Genomic DNA, 19,570 nt, shown 5'->3' with positions numbered 1-19,570 from the left:
ATAGCTAGCAATCCAAAACAGTCCAGTAGCACCTTTAAGACCAACACTGAATAAGTTTTATTCAGGTACAAGCTCTCCCTCCTCTGTGAGGCCAGATCTGCACGTTCCCCCCCCATACCTAGCAATCCAAAACAGTCCAGTGGAGGCTGAGCGGTGGGTGTTGCTTTCTGACACACTTCCAGTGATGCCAGGGGGTGTGGCATATGCAAATAAGTAATGCTAATGAGTTATGCTAATGAGCTCCTGCACTCTTTTTCTACGAAATGTCCCCTGGACATGACAGAAACAGGGCTGCTAGATCTTTAACAATGGTGTAAAAGAGAATTTTGGTAGATGCATACGGGCTGATTCCCCTTTCCCACTGCAGCACCCCATGCTGTTCCCAAAGGTCCCATGCTCCTCAGTGGCAACTGGGGGGGGGGGACACAGAGATGAACATTCCAGATTTTTACAGGCCCCATTTATAAAATGGCACCATGCTGTGGGAAAAGCAGTACTGGGCAGCAAACCAGGGAGGGAAGAAAGGGTGGTCTACCTCCATGCTAGTGTTGGGGTCAAGGTCGTCACATTCTGACTCCTCTGAACTGTTTGTCTCCTTTTTGGCAGCATGGAGGAAAAGAGAACAGAACTGTATTAAGCAGAGAGGTTAAGCCACAAGAACAGCTGAGCAGTTAAGAGCGACAAGGAAATGTGCACTGGAAACAGAAATGCTTTCGACAAACAGAAAGGCAGTATCAGGGCAAGCGATATGCTCTCCAGCAAAATAAAAGGGGGGGGGGGGCAGCAGTCTTGAGATCATTCAGCAAAGCAAAAACGCCTTAATGGAAGCATTGGGGTGGAAAGATATCGGCGCCACTGTCATGCCAGCCCCCCCCCCCCAATTTGGCAAGACTCCTGCGCCTGCCCTCTACTTCATTTGATTATTCAGCCTCCAGAGCAATGTGACGCTGAGAGGAATTCACAGAAACGAACATCCAATCCTCATGCATTCAGCAGATCTGAGAACTTATTGAACTCACCTTTTGTTTTAATGGGGACTGGGAGCCCAGTGTTTTTTTTGTTTTCAATCACTTTGCAGCTCTGGCTTTTATTAGAACTGCAGCTGTTTCAAGTCTGAGCCATTAAAAACTTGTACCAGATTTAAATCTTTTACATGGAGTTATCGAACAACTTGAAGACATGTAATTTAAGGGTTGCAGGATCTGAACTGAAATGCAGCAAAGTCCAAATGCCATTTTTCGTTTCTAATTTTGCAGCTCACGGGCCCCAGCTGAGACAGGTAGAACAAAGCAGAAAATTGCACACCTTCTGCTTCATTCAAGGATGCCTCTCCACTTCCTGGAAAAGAACACCCTCTTTCAATAGGGATCATCCAGAAGGCTGGGGGAAGGGGGGGGCATAGCCACAAGATTTAATGCATATTCTCCCAACCTGAGAGCTCTAGTCAGTAAGAACATAAGAACATAAGAGATGCCAATGTTGGATCAGGCCAAAGGCCCATCCAGTCCAACACTCTGTGTCACACAGTGGCCAGAAATACCAGGTGCCATCAGGAGGCCCCCCAGTGGGGCCAGGACATTAGAAACCCTCCCACTGTTGACCCCCCCCCAAGCACCAAGAAGACAGAGCATCACCTGCCCCAGACTGAGAGTCCCTATCTATACCTTGTGGCTAATAGCCACTGATGGACCTCTGCTCCATATGCTTATCTAAAAGGAGATTGGATTCAGTACTATGAATGCTGACAGAACTGGTCACTAACCTGGCAATACACATGCAATGCAACTGCAGGCATACCTCTGGGTGCAGGATGTGATAAGTGCAAGGATGTGATAAAGGCAACCCCCCCCCCCCCCAACAGCAGACGTCTAAGATTCAACGGGGAACAAAAATATGTTTCCACTAGGGGGTGATCCTCAGTGTATTATCGGGCTTTATGTACAACGCTACAATTCAGGGTATAAGGACAGAATTGATGCCATGTGTTACTGATGAAAAAGAGATGTGTATATCCCAAATGATGGTTAGTTAGTCAGGGCAAGGTGGTAGCTAGAATGCTGGCTAAGCAGTGAAATAGCTAAAAGATTTTATCTTGATCTGGCAGGTAGGAGAAAATAATTATACCATACCTGGATGGGAACTGCAGCATTTCTATTCATAACACATTTAAAGACACATGACTGAAATAACTGCCATGATTGGCATGCACTGTCACCCCCCCCCTTTGTTGTTAAGAAGAAGAGGAGGGGGGGGGGAAGGAGATTGGATTTATACACTGCCCTTCACTCAGAGTCTCAAAGTGTCTTACAAACTCCTTTCCCTTCCCCTCCCCCTCCCCACAACAGACACCCTCTGAGGTAGGTGGGGCTGAGAGAGCTCTTGACAGAAACTGCTCTTTTTCACAAACAGCTCTGACAGAACTATGGCTTGCCCAAGGTCATCCAGCCAGGTTCAAGTTGGAGGAGTGGGGAATCCAACCCGGTTCTCCCAGATTAGAGTCTTAACCACTACACCAATCCACTACACTAAATAGGCCTTCAATCACTGCACAGCCAACAATCCCTACTCTCCAACCCCCCCCCCCCCCCCCCGTTTGCCAATGGAGTTCAAATTTGCAAGAATTTATTTTTTAAATCCCATGAAAACCTGCTATGGTAAAAATATCTCAAATTCATTATATTTCTGTACTGTGCAAGTAATTTATACAATCCATAACCATATGGAAAAACCTTGTGTAAATAAAGTATACAAGTTGGAAGTCTCCAAGAGATTGCAGAAGGAAAGAGAGTGATTGGTCCAATTCACTTGAAATGTGGAGTATTTAGTGTCATTTGCTCAAAAAAAACCCCAGCCAGTCTAGTCCCCCAGAAAGATTCCCCATAAGAAATAAGGGACACACACACCCCAATTTCAAATTCCAGGGAAAATATGTCTAAATACTGAATTAGTGTTGGAGACCTGAATAATCTAGCATACCAATAATTATGCCCTCCTCGCAATCTGGATTCAAAATTATGGTGCACATCCCCACTCGGAAGCCTTTCATTCATTCTTCTCTATTGTCCAGAATGCTCAAATGGCACTAGGCACATGTAATTTCACATGTCCAGGAAAACTATATGAACCATATTTACTTAAAAAGAAAATGACTTTTTTGCCTTCCTAAAGAAAAGGTAGCTGTCATCTTCCACTCAGATATACACATGTGCTAAGCGTGAACAGTGATTCACTGTGCACTTGTGGACAGCTTTGGAGAAAGCATGCCAACTCATTCACCAGCAAATTGGAGAGGCAGTGAAAACAATGCTGCAGGTGCAAATACTGCCTTTTAAGCTGCTTTGAGTTCTAAGGAGAGAGAGGAGGAGTTGGGTGGGATTGCTGGGTAGCTTTAGAAACTACAGGTCTTTGCCTGGCAAATGGTAAGAAGCAGTAGGGATAGTGGGGTGGATTTGCTCCTCTACTAACTCACACTTCTGGTTCAGAATAGTACTCCACACAAGCTTTTGCTTATTCACCTGTGCTTCAGGTTGGAGTCATCTAGCAGTTCTGCTCTTCCCCTCCCCACCAGGAGAAACAGAAAGCTGGCAGGCTTACAGCAGTTTAGCACAACACTAGCTATAGCTGTTACAAGTTTATGGACACTTTAGGCAGGGAAAGATAGAGGCAAGTAGTTAATTTTAAACATCCTGCTGGATTGGAAAAACTGCGAAAAGGATTCACACCTGAAGAAAGGATTTGAGGATGTTAAAAGTAAAGGTTCCCTTGCTTGAAAGCCAGTCGAGTCCGACTCTAGGGTTGCGGTGTTCATCTCCGTTTCAAAGCCGAAGAGCCAGCACTGTCCGAAGACGTTTCTGTGGTCATGTGGCTGGCATGACTAAACACCAAGGCACACGGAACGCTGTTACCTTCCCACCGAAGTGGTACCTATTTATCTACTTGCAACTTCTTGCTTTCAAACTGCTAGGTTGGCAGGAGCTGGAACTAGAGACGGGAGCTCACCCTGTCATGCGGCACACTCGGGTCTCAAACTGCTGAACTACTGACCTTCCACAGCCTGCAGTTCAGCGTCTTAACCACTTGAGCATATATAGGAAGAGCTTTATTATTCAAGACGGTTATAACCTGCCTACTCACTAAGTGGTATAATACATACCAATATTACAGTACTTGGTTTGTAATTAAGAATACACCCAGGGGTCATTTCCTGCAGGAGCACACAGGAGCGGAGCTCTGGCAGTAAAGAGCCCAGGGGGCAGGCACATGCAACAAGCCCCACCCCCTGCTCCCAGCAGCCCTCAGTCAGAGCCAGAAGCAGCCAAGTAAGCTGCAGAGCTCCCCCTGCCCCCCCGGTCCAAAACAGTCCAGTGGCACCTTTAAGACCAAGTTTTATTCAGGCTCAAGCTCTCCCTCCTCTGCGAGGACAGAGCTGCATGTTCCCCACCCCCCAATAGCTAGCAATCCAAAACAGTCCAGTGGAGCCTGAGCAGTGGGTGTTGCCTTCTGACACACTTCCGGTGATGCCAGGGGGTGTGGCATATGCAAATGAGTTATGTTAATAAGTTATGCTAATGAGCTCCTGCATCTCTTTTTCTACGAAATCACCCCTGCATACACCATTGAGTCATAACTGACTCCTGGTGGCCTCAGCCGTGGGGCTTTCCAGGCAAGAGAGAGCAGAAGTGGGTCGCCATTGCCTTCCTCTGCGCAGCAATCCCAATTGTCCTTCATCGTCTCCCTTCCAAGTATTGACCAAGGCTAACCCTGCTTGGCTCCCAAGCTCTGACAAGCCTGGCTTAAGCTCAGCTATTCAGGCTGCTTTGTTTTGTCTTTAAAATATGGAGGAATTTCTAGCTAAGTTTTAAACTAAGCATGTAAAACAGATATATTGTTTTTATGATGACAGATTAGGTGCAGTTAATACAGCATACATGCCGTACAGGAATACTGGAACAGAATATTAGTATTTACCAACTGAGCTATTTCATGGTTTTAAGAATAAGTACGTGCAGGTTTGAAGTGCATCAGATGACTTGGAAGGATTTGTTAAAGACATGTTTGTTGCACCTTTGCCTAGTCTGCTTCGTTACTGTTAGGGCTTAATAGAAAACCAGATTTGGGCAGGTATACAAGGGTGCTAGGACTTCTGCTTCTAGGCAGCCGATACTGGAACTCTGTCCTCTTGCACAGCAATTAGAGTGAGCAGATGCAAAACAGTAAGATCTTCTGAAGTGAGCACTCACACGGGAGCTGACAAACAAAAAGCTGTAACTGAAAACAAGCAATCTCTTATTTAAAAATGCACGCAGAACTTGCATTGGGAGCATCACTGAGAAGACACGTCACTACAAATTATGGCTCCAATAAAACAATGCCCACGAGCTATATCATCTGCCCATGGATTTCCTAGAGTATATTACAGAAGCTGAAAAAACAGAATGAAGTAATGAGTTCTAGACCCAGTGAACATGTCCCACTGAAAACCTCCAATGCCTTCTCGTTCAAGACAGTTATTATAAAATCATTTGATATGGTGGCCAATTGCTATAACGAGAATGAAAAATGTGAGAAGGATTACAATAATAAGTAGCGCCTAGAGCAGTGGTTCTCAACCTGTGGGTCGCGACCCCTTTGGGGGTCGAATGACCCTTTCACAGGGGTCGCCTAAGACCATCGGAAAACACAAATTTTCGATGGTCTTAGGATAGGGATCCCAAGTCTTGCCAAATCCTGCATATCAGATATTTACATTACGATTCATAACAGAAGCAAAATTACAGTTATGAAGTAGCAACGAAATAACGAAAAGGCTCGCGGCATTAGGAAGGTTGAGAACCACTGGCCTAGAGGATGGCTGAACAGCCTCTGAAGAGATACCATCTCAGCCAAACTTGTGGGACAGGTGACTTACCGCTGGGTTCACCTGGAACCAATTTGATTGACTCAGCCACAGGGAGCTCAGTAGCTTGGTAAATTGAGGTCCCAAGAGCCTGAGCCAAGTGGCTGTTGAAATCAGTGTAAACTCTACAGTTTTTAAAAAGGGATCTGGGATCTTTGTGTTCAGATCACTATCATAAAGGACTACTAGACTGGATTCAATTTCAGCTGTCTGTAGAACAAAATTTGAGCCTAGCAGCGTCTTGGAGCTCAGCAGCATTTTCCAGGGTATAAACCAGAGGTGGCCAAACTTGCTTCATGTAAGAACCACATAGACTAAATGCCAGATACTTGAGAGCCGCAAGGTGACTTCAGAGGGAGAGGTGGGTTTGGGGGAGTGGCCTGAAAGTGACATCACATGAATGGTTGGGTTTTGGCACAGGATCTGACGTCATTGGAAGGGGTGGGGCTTAGGGAGTGCCACCCCCTGACCTTTGACCTGGAAGTGACATCACAGGACATGACATCACTTTGTGAGGACATCCTTGTGAGGTGCCACCCCCAAAGCCCCCAGGTGGTAAAAACAGAAGTGGTAAAAGCAGATATTGCCAGGATATATTGTAATGCTTTGTGAAATGGCAGAGGTACCTCAGCCAGCATGGAGAAGCCATCTTCCAAGGCACTCTGCCTGCTATTCTTCTCACTAATGAACCCTTCCAAAGCTTCCAAGGGACTCCAAGATTTCCCAGGAGGAAGCAGAAATTGAAAGCTATTGCACAGTTTGTTACAATACTTTGTGCAATAAAAACAGGCTTAAAGAACACACACTCATTTCTCTTCCTGCTCCCTTCATACCACCAGGTTTCAAGTAGACTTAAGATACCCAGGACATACACACCACCCATGCACAGACTGTGCTGGACCCCTACCCGCCTGCAAAAGTGTACAATGCTGGAAAACAGATTATACCTTCACCCTCCTACAGGCACTGAAATCTCCTGCGCAGGCATGTTTTTCTTTGCTTACCTACACCTTAAGATACAAGCCCACAGCATCTCTTCTTGAAGAGAAAGGAGGTCTTCTGAGCTCTCTCACCCCCTTCACTCTCCCCAGAGGAATCCCATTTAGCATGACACCCTAAGGACGGTCTCCTGGGAGTAAGCCCCAATGACCGGACCTCCTTAGGATGGCGCTGTTAGATATTGCTACAAAGGACCCGCTGAAGACATTGTTAACCTGACCCCCTTTGAAGAGCAGTGATCATCCCAATTTGGTGGTACTTGAATGTACCAGCATTCTGTTGTTGCCCTGGCCTGGATAGCCCTGGATAGCTAGAGAGCCAGTCTGGTGTAGTGGTTAAGTGCGCGGACTCTAATCTGGGAGAACCGGGTTTGATTCCCCACCCCTCCATTTGCACCTGGCTCGATGACCTTGGGCAAGCTGTAGTTCTGATAAGAGCTGTCCTTGAAAAAGAGCAGTTTCTGTCAGAGTTCTCTCAGCCCCACCCACCTTACAGGGTGCCTGTTGTGGGGAGGGGAAGGGAAAGGAGTTTGTAAGCCGCTCTGAGACACCTTTGGGTAGTGACGGGCGGGGTATAAATCCAATCTCTTCTTCTTCTAGCCTGATCTTGACAGACTGTCTGAAGCTAAGCAGGGTCAGTCCTGGTTAGGACTTGGATGGGAGACCACCAAGGAAGCCCAGGGTTGTGACACAGGGGCAGGCAATGGCAAACCACCTCTGAATGTCTCTTGGCTTAAAAAAAACTCTACCACGTGAAGGCAGAAGGAGAAACCAATACTGTCTCTCTAACAAAAAAGTTTGAGTCCAGTGGCCCCTTTAAGACCAACAAAGTTTTATTCAAGGCGTGAGCTTGAAACCATACTGACCTTGATAGGCAAAGAAGGACAGAGAGAGAGGGAGAAGGGGGGGACAGAGGGGCTGGAGTGCAAACGTCCCTGCTAGCCCGCCACCCTCACCGGAGTCCCAGACTGGCTGCAGAGGCCACGGCCAGCCTGGGTGCCCTCCATCACCCCCTCAAACAGTCCCCACCAGCCTCACCGGAGCCCCAGGCTGGCTGCGGCCTCCCCCTGCTGCTGCCTCCCCCCACCCCCTGCAAACAGTCCCCACGAGCCCACCACCTTCATTGGAGTCCCAGGCTGGCTGTGGAGGCTGCAGCCGGCCTGGGTGCTCTCCGCCCCCCCGTAGTCTCTGCCACCCACACCCGGCCCAGAGCAGCCTGGGGGCCCCCTTACCTTACTGGCTCCCAGCAAGAAGAGGCAGCACATGCCGCGCCCCCCACCCCAGCTCGTCCAGGCCCAACTGAGGGCTGCTGGGAGCTCGGGACAGGGCTTAGCTGCCAGGAAGTAGGTCCTAGCTGCCCTCCCACCCACCAAAGTCTCATAAAGTGGGAGAGGGAAACCCTCCGCTTTCAGAGCGGTGGGGGGACACGGGGGTGGGCAAGCCTCGTGAGCGGCAAGAGTGGGCACCAAGAGCCGCATGTGGCTCGCAAGCCGCAGTTTGGCCACCCCTGGTCTAAACGGTCACGGGCCAAAATTCATTTCGTCAGATACTGAAAGCAACAGTTAGGTAGATTTCACACTAGTCTTGTTTGACTAGGACAGATCCAGATCAGTATGCACAGCTGAGACTATGCATGGGCCGCCAGGCGGTGCTTTGACTACAGGCTGATGCTAGAGCATCAATAAACGTTTTAAAATGACGCACAACAGAACACAGTGTGCATGTTAATACAATCTGTCACCAACAGAATATTGTGTGGCTTCTCTTGCCGAAGCAATTTCTTGAATCCATGATACTGTTTAATCTGGTGAATCATAAGGGTGCCGGAGAAGGAACAGGATCTGCTATATCAATTTCCCCCCCACATTTTCAGCCTCCAGGGTTCAAAATGTAGACTTCTATCGACAGTGTGTCAGATGAATACATGTCTTGTCAGATACCCACAGTTGTTTCTGTTTCACTGCAGGACATAACCATGGCATTTCCCTCAAAATGAACATGCTCTACAGTTTCTCTATGGGGTTGTTTTAGTACGTTCTAATGAAGGATTGTCTGTCTTCAAGCAGGCTTTAAAAGACATCTGCCAGGAAATTAATTATGGTACCCATTGAAGAGAAGGGTGGTATGCCCTACAGGATGTGTATGCAAAACCTATGTCTATTGCTTAGTCATCATAACTCCACTAGTTGGCTTTAGCCAAGTGATCCAGTTCTCCATCTGACAGGTATCTTATCTGCATTTAACTGTTTTGAAGATTATCAAGATGAAAATCTTGAAGATACTTTACCCATTAGCCAGATTTATTAGAATTATGAGGATGTCTCTTGCACCGTCAGAGGACGGTGGAAGACAAGAAGGCCTGGCGTGATCTGGTCCATGGGGTCGCGAAGAGTTGGACCCGACTGTGCGACTGAACAACAACAGCAACAACCCTTGCACCATTTATTCCCAGTAACTGTTATATTGATCAATTGTGGAGGAAAGGAACGTACTGAATTTTCCTCACCTGTTACAAAAGTCCTGATATCTATTTTTGCTGTTCCCTACATACTAGATATAAGTGCAGGATTGGATGAAAAAATCAAGGACACTACACTAGCATCCTCAAGAGAACCAAATGTTGTGAACCCCAATTCTTTCTTACCCCCATTTCCTAGGAACAGGGCCAAGTGCAGGCTTTGAATAGTTTGATAAGCTCGCGTAGTAGGGATGAGCACTAATCGTCACGGTTTCTCTAAGAACTCTATGCTTATACCTTGAGTACCACCATAAGACCATTGTTAAACCCTGACACAGATTCCAATAAAAGATTTTGGCAGAGAAAGCTTGGAAAGGTTAATGAATAAAGTCAGTATTAAATGTACGGATACGACAAAAAACCAAAAAAACGAGCTCAGCCGTTGGCCTTGGGAGGCCATTATGATAAGATTGATTCTTTTGTTTTTCTATAGAGATGGAAGTTACCCCCAAGGGTCATCTAGTCCAACCCCCAGTACAATGCAGGAAATTCACAGCTACCTCCCCCCACTCCCCCAGTGGTCCAGAGGCACAGAGCTTGAGCAAGTTAACCCAAGGAAAGGTTATTATAAATGGCCAAGGCATCCTGCTCATGGGATCATTTGTTGGCAACAGATCAAGAATCATTAACAGCTAAAATCGTATTAGTTCTTTTTTTAAAAAATCCTATCATACGTCTTCAGAGAACCTGCATCTTACAAAGCAACTTAACAGCTAAAATCGGATTCGTTCTTTTTTTTTTTTAATCCTATCATATTTCTTCAGAGAACCTGCATCTTACAAAGCAAAAAACATAACATTCCATAGAAGTTGTTAACCTTTACTGAAGGTCTTGATTGATATGCTCCATTCAAGGCAAAGTTTTGCCCAGCTCTTGCTATTCCTTTAGTTACACATACATGGTTGACGCTCAGTTAAAACTTCTGAAATGCACACCACACACACACACACACGGCTTACTTACATTTTGGTTGCCAGCGGTGAAGAGGGGAAAAGCTGTGTTGTATCTTGCATGCAAAAAATTCAGCCCAAATGGCTACTACCAAAAAGTAACACAAAGTAAAAATAAAAGCCAAAAGGGGAGAAAAAAAACCCAAAGCCAGATGTCAACCCCTGTCCTTAGAAAGGATGTTGCAAGGAGAGTGAGGATGAGAAGCAGGAGGCAGCAAATGGCTTCTGATGGCCTTACTCACTTTAACAGAGACTTTGTTGCCCAGAATATCCATGGGTTTACGTAGGCCATTGGCTTCTGTTTTGCCACTTTCCTTTTCCGCCCGCTTTCTCATGCGCAGAGTATGCCATGAACATGACTTCCTGTTGTACCAAAAAATGCACCAATCAAATGGCGTATCTTAGTAGGAAGAGGAAGGGGTGTGGAAAGGCAATCAGCACACTTGTTCTTGATACTTGCAGCTTTCCCCCCAGGAAGAGGAAGCCAATCGGTCTATCGAGGTACAAACATTAAAGTCAGAATTTCGATCTACTCTAGAACGGATGGCTTTTTACTCTTGCCATTTGAAAAAAGGAGTTTCTTTAAAGGATGACTGCAGGTCTGCAAGTGAAAGCATACAGCATGAAATATGAATAAAATCTGGAACATGCAAGCCATTAAGGGTAGGTGAAAAATATTTGTAGTTAAAGCAGTGAAAACAATGCAAAATTAGATAGGACACGTGCCAGTTTGACAGAGGAAAACCAGAGATTTACATATTCCACACTTCAAGGAGAGGTCTCAAAATAAATCAAAGGTTAAACAACAACTGTTTTATTAAGACTGAAATAAGTTGTCTCCTGGAAAGGCAAGTTTTGCTGTATCCCCTGGGCCAATGATCTTCTGTTGCTTCAAATTTGCCCATGTTTCATGAGCCCGGCCGTACAACTCTGCTAGCAAATCTAGCCTTTGGTCTAAAGAAGAAGAGGAGGACCATTCCATGGTCCCTTTATATGTGGAACAGGAAGAGGACGTATGCATAAAATGAAAGCGAGAAGCCACAGAACCAAATCAAAAATGTATTTAAGAACATTTAATCGTAACAGGGGTGCCTAGCATTTGTCTGGTATTCCATTTTACTTCATAGTGGAAACGCAGGTCTCTCTCCAGACTATGTATTTCTATGCAGACAGCTGAATGAGTCTTCAAAAAAAAAGAAGGGAGAATTGCTACAACTATGCTCAGGAATCCTGTACGTGGCCATTATTCTGCTTGCTGCATGTCCAGCGCTCAAACTCCATTTCTAGCTGTGGAACCCCTGGCACATGTTACAAGGGTATGACAACACCCCACATTACAACTGCTACAGGAAACTGATGCAAATTCAGTACATCTTGCGGCAAGCAGCACGCAGGGCTAAATAAGATGCTTTAAATGCCAAGGTACATGGGTCTGGGAGCCCTGGTCAGGACTCCTCCTCTTACAATGTTATTTCAGGAAACCCCTAGTGAACCCTGCAGCCATTATAATGGGCAGAGCTGCTCAGATGAGCACGCTTAATACACTGTAGTAGCAATGCTTAGAAAGTGTATTACCTAATTAGAACTTTACCTCTCACCTAAGAACATTTTGCTCCAGTACTGAAATGCCTTGTGCTTATTGTACCCTCGGTCATATTAGCTAAACCGCAGTATATTAAAATAAGCACATGCAACATCATGACTAAACTGATTTTAACTGAACTGCGCTCAGCAGCACTTTATGCACTACGAAGCTACACGGAGTTGCAAAAGTCACGTACACTATGTTTTGAAAGAAAAAAAAAGACATTGCTAATAAGTGAAACTTTTGGTGGCAGCATCTGAACTTGTACTTTGTCTGCAGGTCTCAAAAGAAAAAAGGTTGCTCCGACATAATATCCAGACAAGTATGAAGATACAAGAGAGGGTTAAGAGTAGGAATTCTCACTGTAGTTCCAGATAGGTAAGTGGTAATTTGGAAAATATAAAAGGCTTTGACTGTGCATAAACCCTAAAATTGCATGCCACCAGGGCTATCTTTGGGCAGGAACGCAGTGCTACGAAGCTACACAGAGTTGCAAAAGTCACGTACACTACGTTTTGCAAAAAAATAAAAATAAAAGGCATTGCTAATAGGTGAAACTTTTGGTGGCAGCATCTGAACTTTGGAGCAGGAGTCCCTCCAAAAAAAAAGCCCTGGGTTTTGTCAACAAACAAGGTAAAGAGAATAAGAAGCAAAAGGTGGGTGTGGCTGGGTGACCACACTTCTGGTAACATGGGGGTGTGGCCTAATAGGCGAATGAGCTGTGCTGTCAGGGGTGTGGCCTATTATGCTAATGAGTTCCTGCTGGGCTTTTTCTACAAAAAGAGCCCTGCATGCAACTATGCTTAAAAGTAGAGCGAACCCATTGACAGATTAAATGTTACAGCAGTAAATAGTGTACTGAGACATGCAAGTGCCCAAATTCATTTCAGTGACTAGTTTCAAATAAGAAAGAGAATGGAAAGGTTTTTACTTTTCCCCCTATTGGATTTAGGCATCCCTGCCTTGATGTCTGAAACAGCCCTCAGCATACAAGCGAATGAGTGATTGTCTCCTTGTCTCACCTTCTCTGGTGACCTTGTATAACCAAGGCTGTCCCTAATCAGATGGGAGCAACTCTCAGTAAGATCCCAGACTCTCAAAATGAAGCACGGGAGATCCATCAGTGCAACTTTTGTCGTTCCTGAATGTTTGCAGATACATATAAGACTCGAATGCCTAAAGCTTTGACACACCTCTTTGCAGCCCTCAATAACTGAATGCTGTCTCATCAGGCTGTGGATGGATTTGTCTGGGTGAGTTCCAACCCTGGATGGATTCTACTTTAAACTCTTGAGGACCATTGCATATATTTGCTAACGGAGGTAAAGAGATCTGGTAGTGAACTGCAGGCACAGACACTTGTTCTCTTTGATGCAAATCCATTGCAACTACCCTGACATGAACCAAGTTAATACTAAAGAGGTACTTTCTTAACCAGAGCTTGCAAAACTCACTTCAAAGCTAGGTCAACATTACAAATGGCTAGTACCTATACACATACGGAAACCACGGCTAAGGCTGACAGAGGGAGGGTGTGTGGAATTCATACTGAAGATGGGGGGGGGGGCCCACAGGAAATTTGAAACCTGTTTTTTCTCCCTTAAAAATGGATAAGGGATTAGCAGGTTTTGGTCTGCAATAAGCCTTATTAAGTTTGTTGCCTAGTCGGAAGCATTGTTCAATCATGGCCCCGGTCACACGGGCCAGAAAACACACGCGCGTGCGGGGGGGGGGAGGCGTGGCTCTTTGCGCCATCGCAATCTGAGGCACGATTAGGCGATCAGACTTGACGGTGCACACCGAGGCTTCCACCGTCAGCGCGCGCAGCAAAGAGGACGCCGGCGCGATCACACCACAGGAATCCGGACGCAGCCCGTGGCAAACCATTTGCTGGTAGGTCGATCCTGGTAGCTTTTAACTATGCGGCTCTGGCGGCTTGCCGTGGGTTGGCCATGGGAGTGCTACGCCTCCCAGACGTTCTGGTGAGATTGCACCCGGAAAATCCGCCGGAGTACCGTACCTTCAGCGGGGCAAATGCTCTGTGTGACCGGGGCCCTAGTTAGCACCTAATTGTCAGGACTTCACTCATCTACTTCTTCCTACAACAGGAACACAGATTGACAATTACATTTGTGGGGGAAAAAATCAACAGATATTACGGAAAAGGATTGTACCTTCTGTATTTAATATCAAAACATTCTTGCATTAGTTATTTCAAACTGACAAATTTCAAAAAAGGGGAAAGTATTCACATTCATTAAATAAGCAACAAAACATGGTAAGAAAAAGCAGAATCAAGGGGGGGGGGTCCAAAACTGGTCCTTTTTAACCTTGTTAAAACATGCTCATGGTGAAAATTTATTTTACATATTTAAAATAGTACATTTAAAATTAGTTACATTACAGGTACAATGATGAACATTGCGACTATCCATAATATTGCACAACCTGACTTCAAATATGGGATTCTTTAAATAGTGCAAAATACTTTACAGGAATGTATTCCAAAGGGGATTTCTCAAACCATTTTCTCTTTACAAAATATTACGAGAACAGAAGAAAAATTCAAAATAAAAATGTTACAAGATGTACAAGAAATTGCCATAGACAACATAAAAATCTCTCTTCCTTGAGAAGCAGGACTCAATCCAATACAAGGCCTGTTGTGTGGTTTTTTTGCTCTGTGCCATTATAAATCAATATATATATATATATGTATAAGCAAATTAAACACAAGATAAATAGAAATCCAGTCCAATCATGTCCATAATTAGGAAAGGATGGAGAAACATAAAACATGCCTTTTAAAAATTGTCTATGGATTTTAATTCTTTACAAACTATAGGGGAGGAAAAAACCAAAACAAAAAAAGAAGTCAACAAAAAAACCCAACTATCCCAACATGGATACCTCCACGCTGTGTATCAAGCAAGTTTGTTCCAATGGCACTGTAGATGTAAAAAAAGGAAAAAAGAAAAAGAAAGCAGAAAAATCCTACCATTTGGATTTTACTTTTCCTCAAAAATCCACATACTGGTCCCAGGGAATCCAACACAGAACTTACTTTATGCTTCCGTCGCTATTATCTGTGGTTGATTTAGTGAGGGGAGCCAAGATATTCCCTGGGATCCATCCTTCCGCTGCTGGTGAGTGGTCATTGGCAGGCTGATACACAAGGAACATATTCTGCTGGTTAATGGCAAGTACTTGGACCACCTCACCCTGGTTGACACAGATTTCATTCTCCTTCAGTGCATAGTAATCTTTGATGACCACCATGGAAGAGGTCCCATTGCACCCAACCGAGTCATTCTGGAAAGGAAACACAGAGGGCAACAATGAAAAAGTAGCACTGGAAAGTAGCACTCTTTGTGTACGATTTGTTAAGTGTGCCAAGTACAGGTGTGCACTTGGATTTTTGCAAACAGAAGTTAAACCTCGAATTCCCCCACAACATCCCAAAATGAAAACAACCAAAAATCTCTTTCCTGGAATTTTGGGAATGTTCCACCTGTTCTGGTGCCCTGGCCCCGCTAAATACCTTTTGTTTACAGTGGGTGGTTGACGTGGACACCAGGGTCAAATACCCAGTGGAATAACGGCCCTTAAAAGTTTAAAGGGTGTTTAAAGGAGCTGATGTGCTGTGGACCAGCTGCCCCACCCCTCCCAGGCAGCAGGCGCAGCAGCTCCACTGCCACATTCCTGAACCTGGAAAATATCCCCAAAATGGATTTCCAGAACAGTATCGGAGCTCATTTTTGAATTTTTTAATTGTTTTAGAAAACAAAGAGATGATATAAAGGAAATACAGGAAATACAGAAAAGAAAAAAGGATTACATAACATAACTATATATATCAAAAATGATTATATACAACAAAGTGTAAAAAAACAGATTTTTTTTCTTCCCCAACACCCCCTTTTGTTACATTGAAAAGTTTTTGGGACTTCTCTTGGCATACATTTATATTCAACATTTGACACTTCAGATTTCATAACTAATCTGTTTTGCAGCTAAATTATTAATTTCACCATTACGACATACTCAGTATTACATAGTTTCGTCAGTTCTGCATACTGACAGTCCCAGCACACTTAAAGCTTCAAGGTTACAAAAATCACGCCCTTCCCTTTATGAAAGTAAAACATTTTTGGGGAAGTGTATAACCTTTCTGTGAAGAGTTTTCCAATGTTTTCATAACACTCTTGTAAGGCAAGTCCGTACACTGTATTTAGAACACGTACATATTTAAAGTCATTCTCACCCATCATCCCATAACGCCGTTACCAACTTGAACTTTATCCTAAGATGTCATAGGTTCGTTTATCATTTCCTATGGAATACAGACAAGGTGCCAGATGTGTGAACACCTTCTCTGCCCCTTTTTCATACCTTGTGAACCTCTTTCACTGTCAGTAAGAGGAGAGGCACTAGTGCTAGCAGAATTAGGGTGTCCTGTTGGCTCTATAGGTGATGGCAAGTCTTTCTCATAGTACCCAAAAGATGAGAAACATGATGCATTAAGAGAGAAAGCTCTGTTGCCTGTGCTTACTGTTTAGTAAGCCACTCCATGGGTGCGGTCAGACGGCCTGCCGGGAGCGGTTTAAACTGCTCCGGTTCCAAGTGGACTAATTTGATCCAGGGCAAGTGCGGTCACACTCACCTCCCTCACCGCGCAACACATCGCTTCAGGGCGTCCACACTAGGCACACAGTAGCGTGTGTCAGCGGGTTTAATTTTTTTTTTTACATTTTGCGCATGCGGGTAGGCAGCCATCCACAGATTTGAGATCGCGCAGTAGCACGTGTTGGCAGGTTTTTGAATTTTTTTTTTACATTTTGCGCATGCGCGTAGGCAGCCATCCACAGATTTGAGATCTTTATGTAGGCACAAAACACCCTATCCTGAAAAGCATGCCCTGAAGGAACACTAGCGAATACCGCTGAGGCAAAAAAAAAAAAGCGGGCAAAAAACGGAAGCCTCAGGCTTCCCAGCGGAAGTGGCTAGACATCGGCGGAGAGCAATCAGATGGGGAAAATGCGGCTAGAACCGGAGCACTCAGGAAAACACCACTTGGGTACCTAGTGGCAAACTACAACGGTTTAAGGGGTGTTTGCGACGGTTGCCAACGGGTAGGGACGGAAGGCAGATGTTGTGCGTGTGATCGTGCGTAAGTACTCCGTTTCTAACTCGCTTCTATACCGGCTTCAATGCCCCGTCTGAACGCACCCCATTAGAAGCAGCTTGCAAGTGATACACAAGCTAGGGGAAAAAAATATTCTTAAGCTAATGTGAAGGAATCAGGAAAGGGCTTTTCCAAAAGGGAAGGAAGATGATTAGCCAACGCAAACGCATCAGGTCACATAATGGGTTTTGTATTAATGGGTTTTGTGTAGTTTGAGCACTTTAATGTTTGAGTGGGTTTTAAAATTGTATATTATGTTTTTAAATGTACTAAACTATTTTATGTTTTTATTAGCAAGTTTTTCTTGCCATGTAAGCCGCCCTGAGCCCTACGGGGGAGGGCGGGGTATAAATTTAATAATAAATAAAAAAAAATAAATAAATAAATAAATATTAAAAAGTGAAGCACTTGTATTTTATAGTTAGCAATATGGAAAGGATAATTCGGTAAAGGAAAAGAGTCATGGGGAGGTATCCTGCCTTAGAGAGGAGGATGTTCTGTGGAAGAGCTACTTAGGCTGGAGAACGACTTTATGCAATACTGTGCTTAGTATTTTTATTTTACTTATTTACAAAATTTATATCCTGCCTTTCTGCTCCCACAAGGGCCACCGAAGCAGCTGTCGTGGTTCAGCCAGGGCTCAGCGAGAGCAAGGACTTCTCGGGAGAAGAGGAGTCCCATGTAGCCAGCTCTGAGTCAGCAGAAGCTGGCAGGCAGGAAGATCAGTGCAGGCTCGTCAGGATTCACAGCCAACAGCTAATGCAGAGCCAGTGGCACCCTCCAGCCCTGGTTCAACAGGTGAAACTCAGTTGACCGTTTACAGCCCTCCAGTGTCACCCGCACCCTTAGAGTGCCGCAGACAGAGACTACGAACAGAACTACAGGAGAGATGGCAAGGTGTGCTCCTCCTGGCCCAATGCCAGCTGCCTGAATAGTTGCAGGATTACTCCCTTACCCTTAAGCATAGGGCTATAAACACCAACCAAGGGAGGCTGTTAAGTATGGAAGCAACAAGTCGAAATCTCTCTCAACACCAGCACCTTGAATTGTGCATTCTGTACCCACTGAAGTTTCCAAACGTTTTTCAAGGGAAGCCCCACCTGCACTGCATTGCAGTAATCCAATCAAGATAGAACCAGGGTGGCCAGATCTTTTCTGCCCAGGGTAGGCTGCAGCTGACTAACGAGTCAAAGCTGGTAATGGGTCACAGCTGGTAGGCAGAAAACAGGCCGCTGTCAAACGTTTTGCATTATTAATCCCATTCCTGAAAACGCTGGTACAATTTTCAAAACTGTACACATAATCTTGGAGGGAGGAATGAGAGATCCACTGACCTGCCTCTTTGGCCAATAAGGATAGACTGTAGCATTTATTTATTTATTTATCATATTTATATCCCGCCCTCCCTGCGGATGGTCTCAGGGCGGCTCACACATGCCGGCACAATATGGCCGGTTGGCATAAACATTTAAGACAGTTAAAACAATGATACAATAACATTTAAAGTGCTAGCAACAGTAATCCATCAATAAATTAAAATGGCGTACTATGAGATGATATACTAAAATCCCGACTTAGTGGTAGTCCGGTCTCCCGCAGTATTATGGCCTGATCTCCTAACAGGGCCGATCCATTACCACAGGTGTTAGTGCTGGTAATAGTTGGTGATAGTGGTAGGCCGCTCCTAATTGCAGGGTACAGGGGAAATGCAGCTTTCCTTCATGTTCAGTTTTACCAGAAACGAACACTGTAGGTGTCTGGCACTGCAAATGCCAGCAGGCCAGTGTGCGTTAAGGCAGACGAGCTGAGCCAGGTGGACAGATGTGGTCAACACACGCATCAAGTCACCCCGTTCACCTAACACCCCCCCCCATCTCGCACTCTGCAGAGAAATTTTGCCTAGCCGGATTCAGAGACCTGCCTTGTATACCACCAGGGCTATTTTTGGGCAGGAACGCACAGGAATGGCGTTCCGACTGGCTCCCAAGTTGGCCACGCCCAGCAGGAACTCATTAGCATAATAGGCCACACCCAACAGCAGAAACTCATTAGGATTGGCTACATTAGGGGTGTGTGGCCTAACATGCAAAGGAATTCATGCTATGAAAAAAGGCCCTGGGTTTGGACAACAAACAAGGTAAACAGAATAAGAAGCAAAAAGTGGGTGTGGCTGGATTGATTGGCTACATTAGGGGTGTGTGGCCTAACATGCAAAGGAGTTCCTGCAACAAAAAAGCCCTGGGTTTTGACAACAAACAAGGTAAACAGAATAACAAGCAAAAGGTGGGTGTGGCTGGATAACCACACTTCTGGAAACATGGGGGTGCGGTCTAATGTGCTAATGAGCTGTGCTGTCAGGGGTGTGGCCCAATATGCTAATGAGTTCCTGTTGTTGGGTGTGGCCTATTATGCTAATGAGTTCCTGCTGGGTTTTTTCT

The 19,570-nt window shown here is 45.1% G+C and overlaps 1 protein-coding gene across 1 annotated transcript in view; it reads right to left on the bottom strand.

Annotated features, from left to right (window-relative positions):
* The window catches only part of LOC107105609 (kalirin-like), a gene marked incomplete at its 5' end in the record, with an annotated part of 93,689 nt that overhangs the window by 33,688 nt on the left and 40,431 nt on the right, over positions 1-19,570 (bottom strand). Inside the window, 3 exons of the mRNA XM_015405607.1 lie at positions 536-595; positions 10,605-10,725; positions 15,012-15,259. Of these exons, the coding sequence (XP_015261093.1) occupies positions 536-595; positions 10,605-10,725; positions 15,012-15,259 (429 nt within the window). The remainder of the gene's footprint in view (positions 1-535; positions 596-10,604; positions 10,726-15,011; positions 15,260-19,570) is intronic.

Source organism: Gekko japonicus, unplaced genomic scaffold (assembly GCF_001447785.1).
Source record: "Gekko japonicus isolate JY-2015 unplaced genomic scaffold, Gekko_japonicus_V1.1 scaffold3331, whole genome shotgun sequence".
NCBI lineage: Eukaryota > Metazoa > Chordata > Lepidosauria > Squamata > Gekkonidae > Gekko > Gekko japonicus.
The sequence above is the reverse complement of the archived record's forward strand: the minus strand, read 5'-3'. Positions and strand labels throughout refer to the sequence as shown.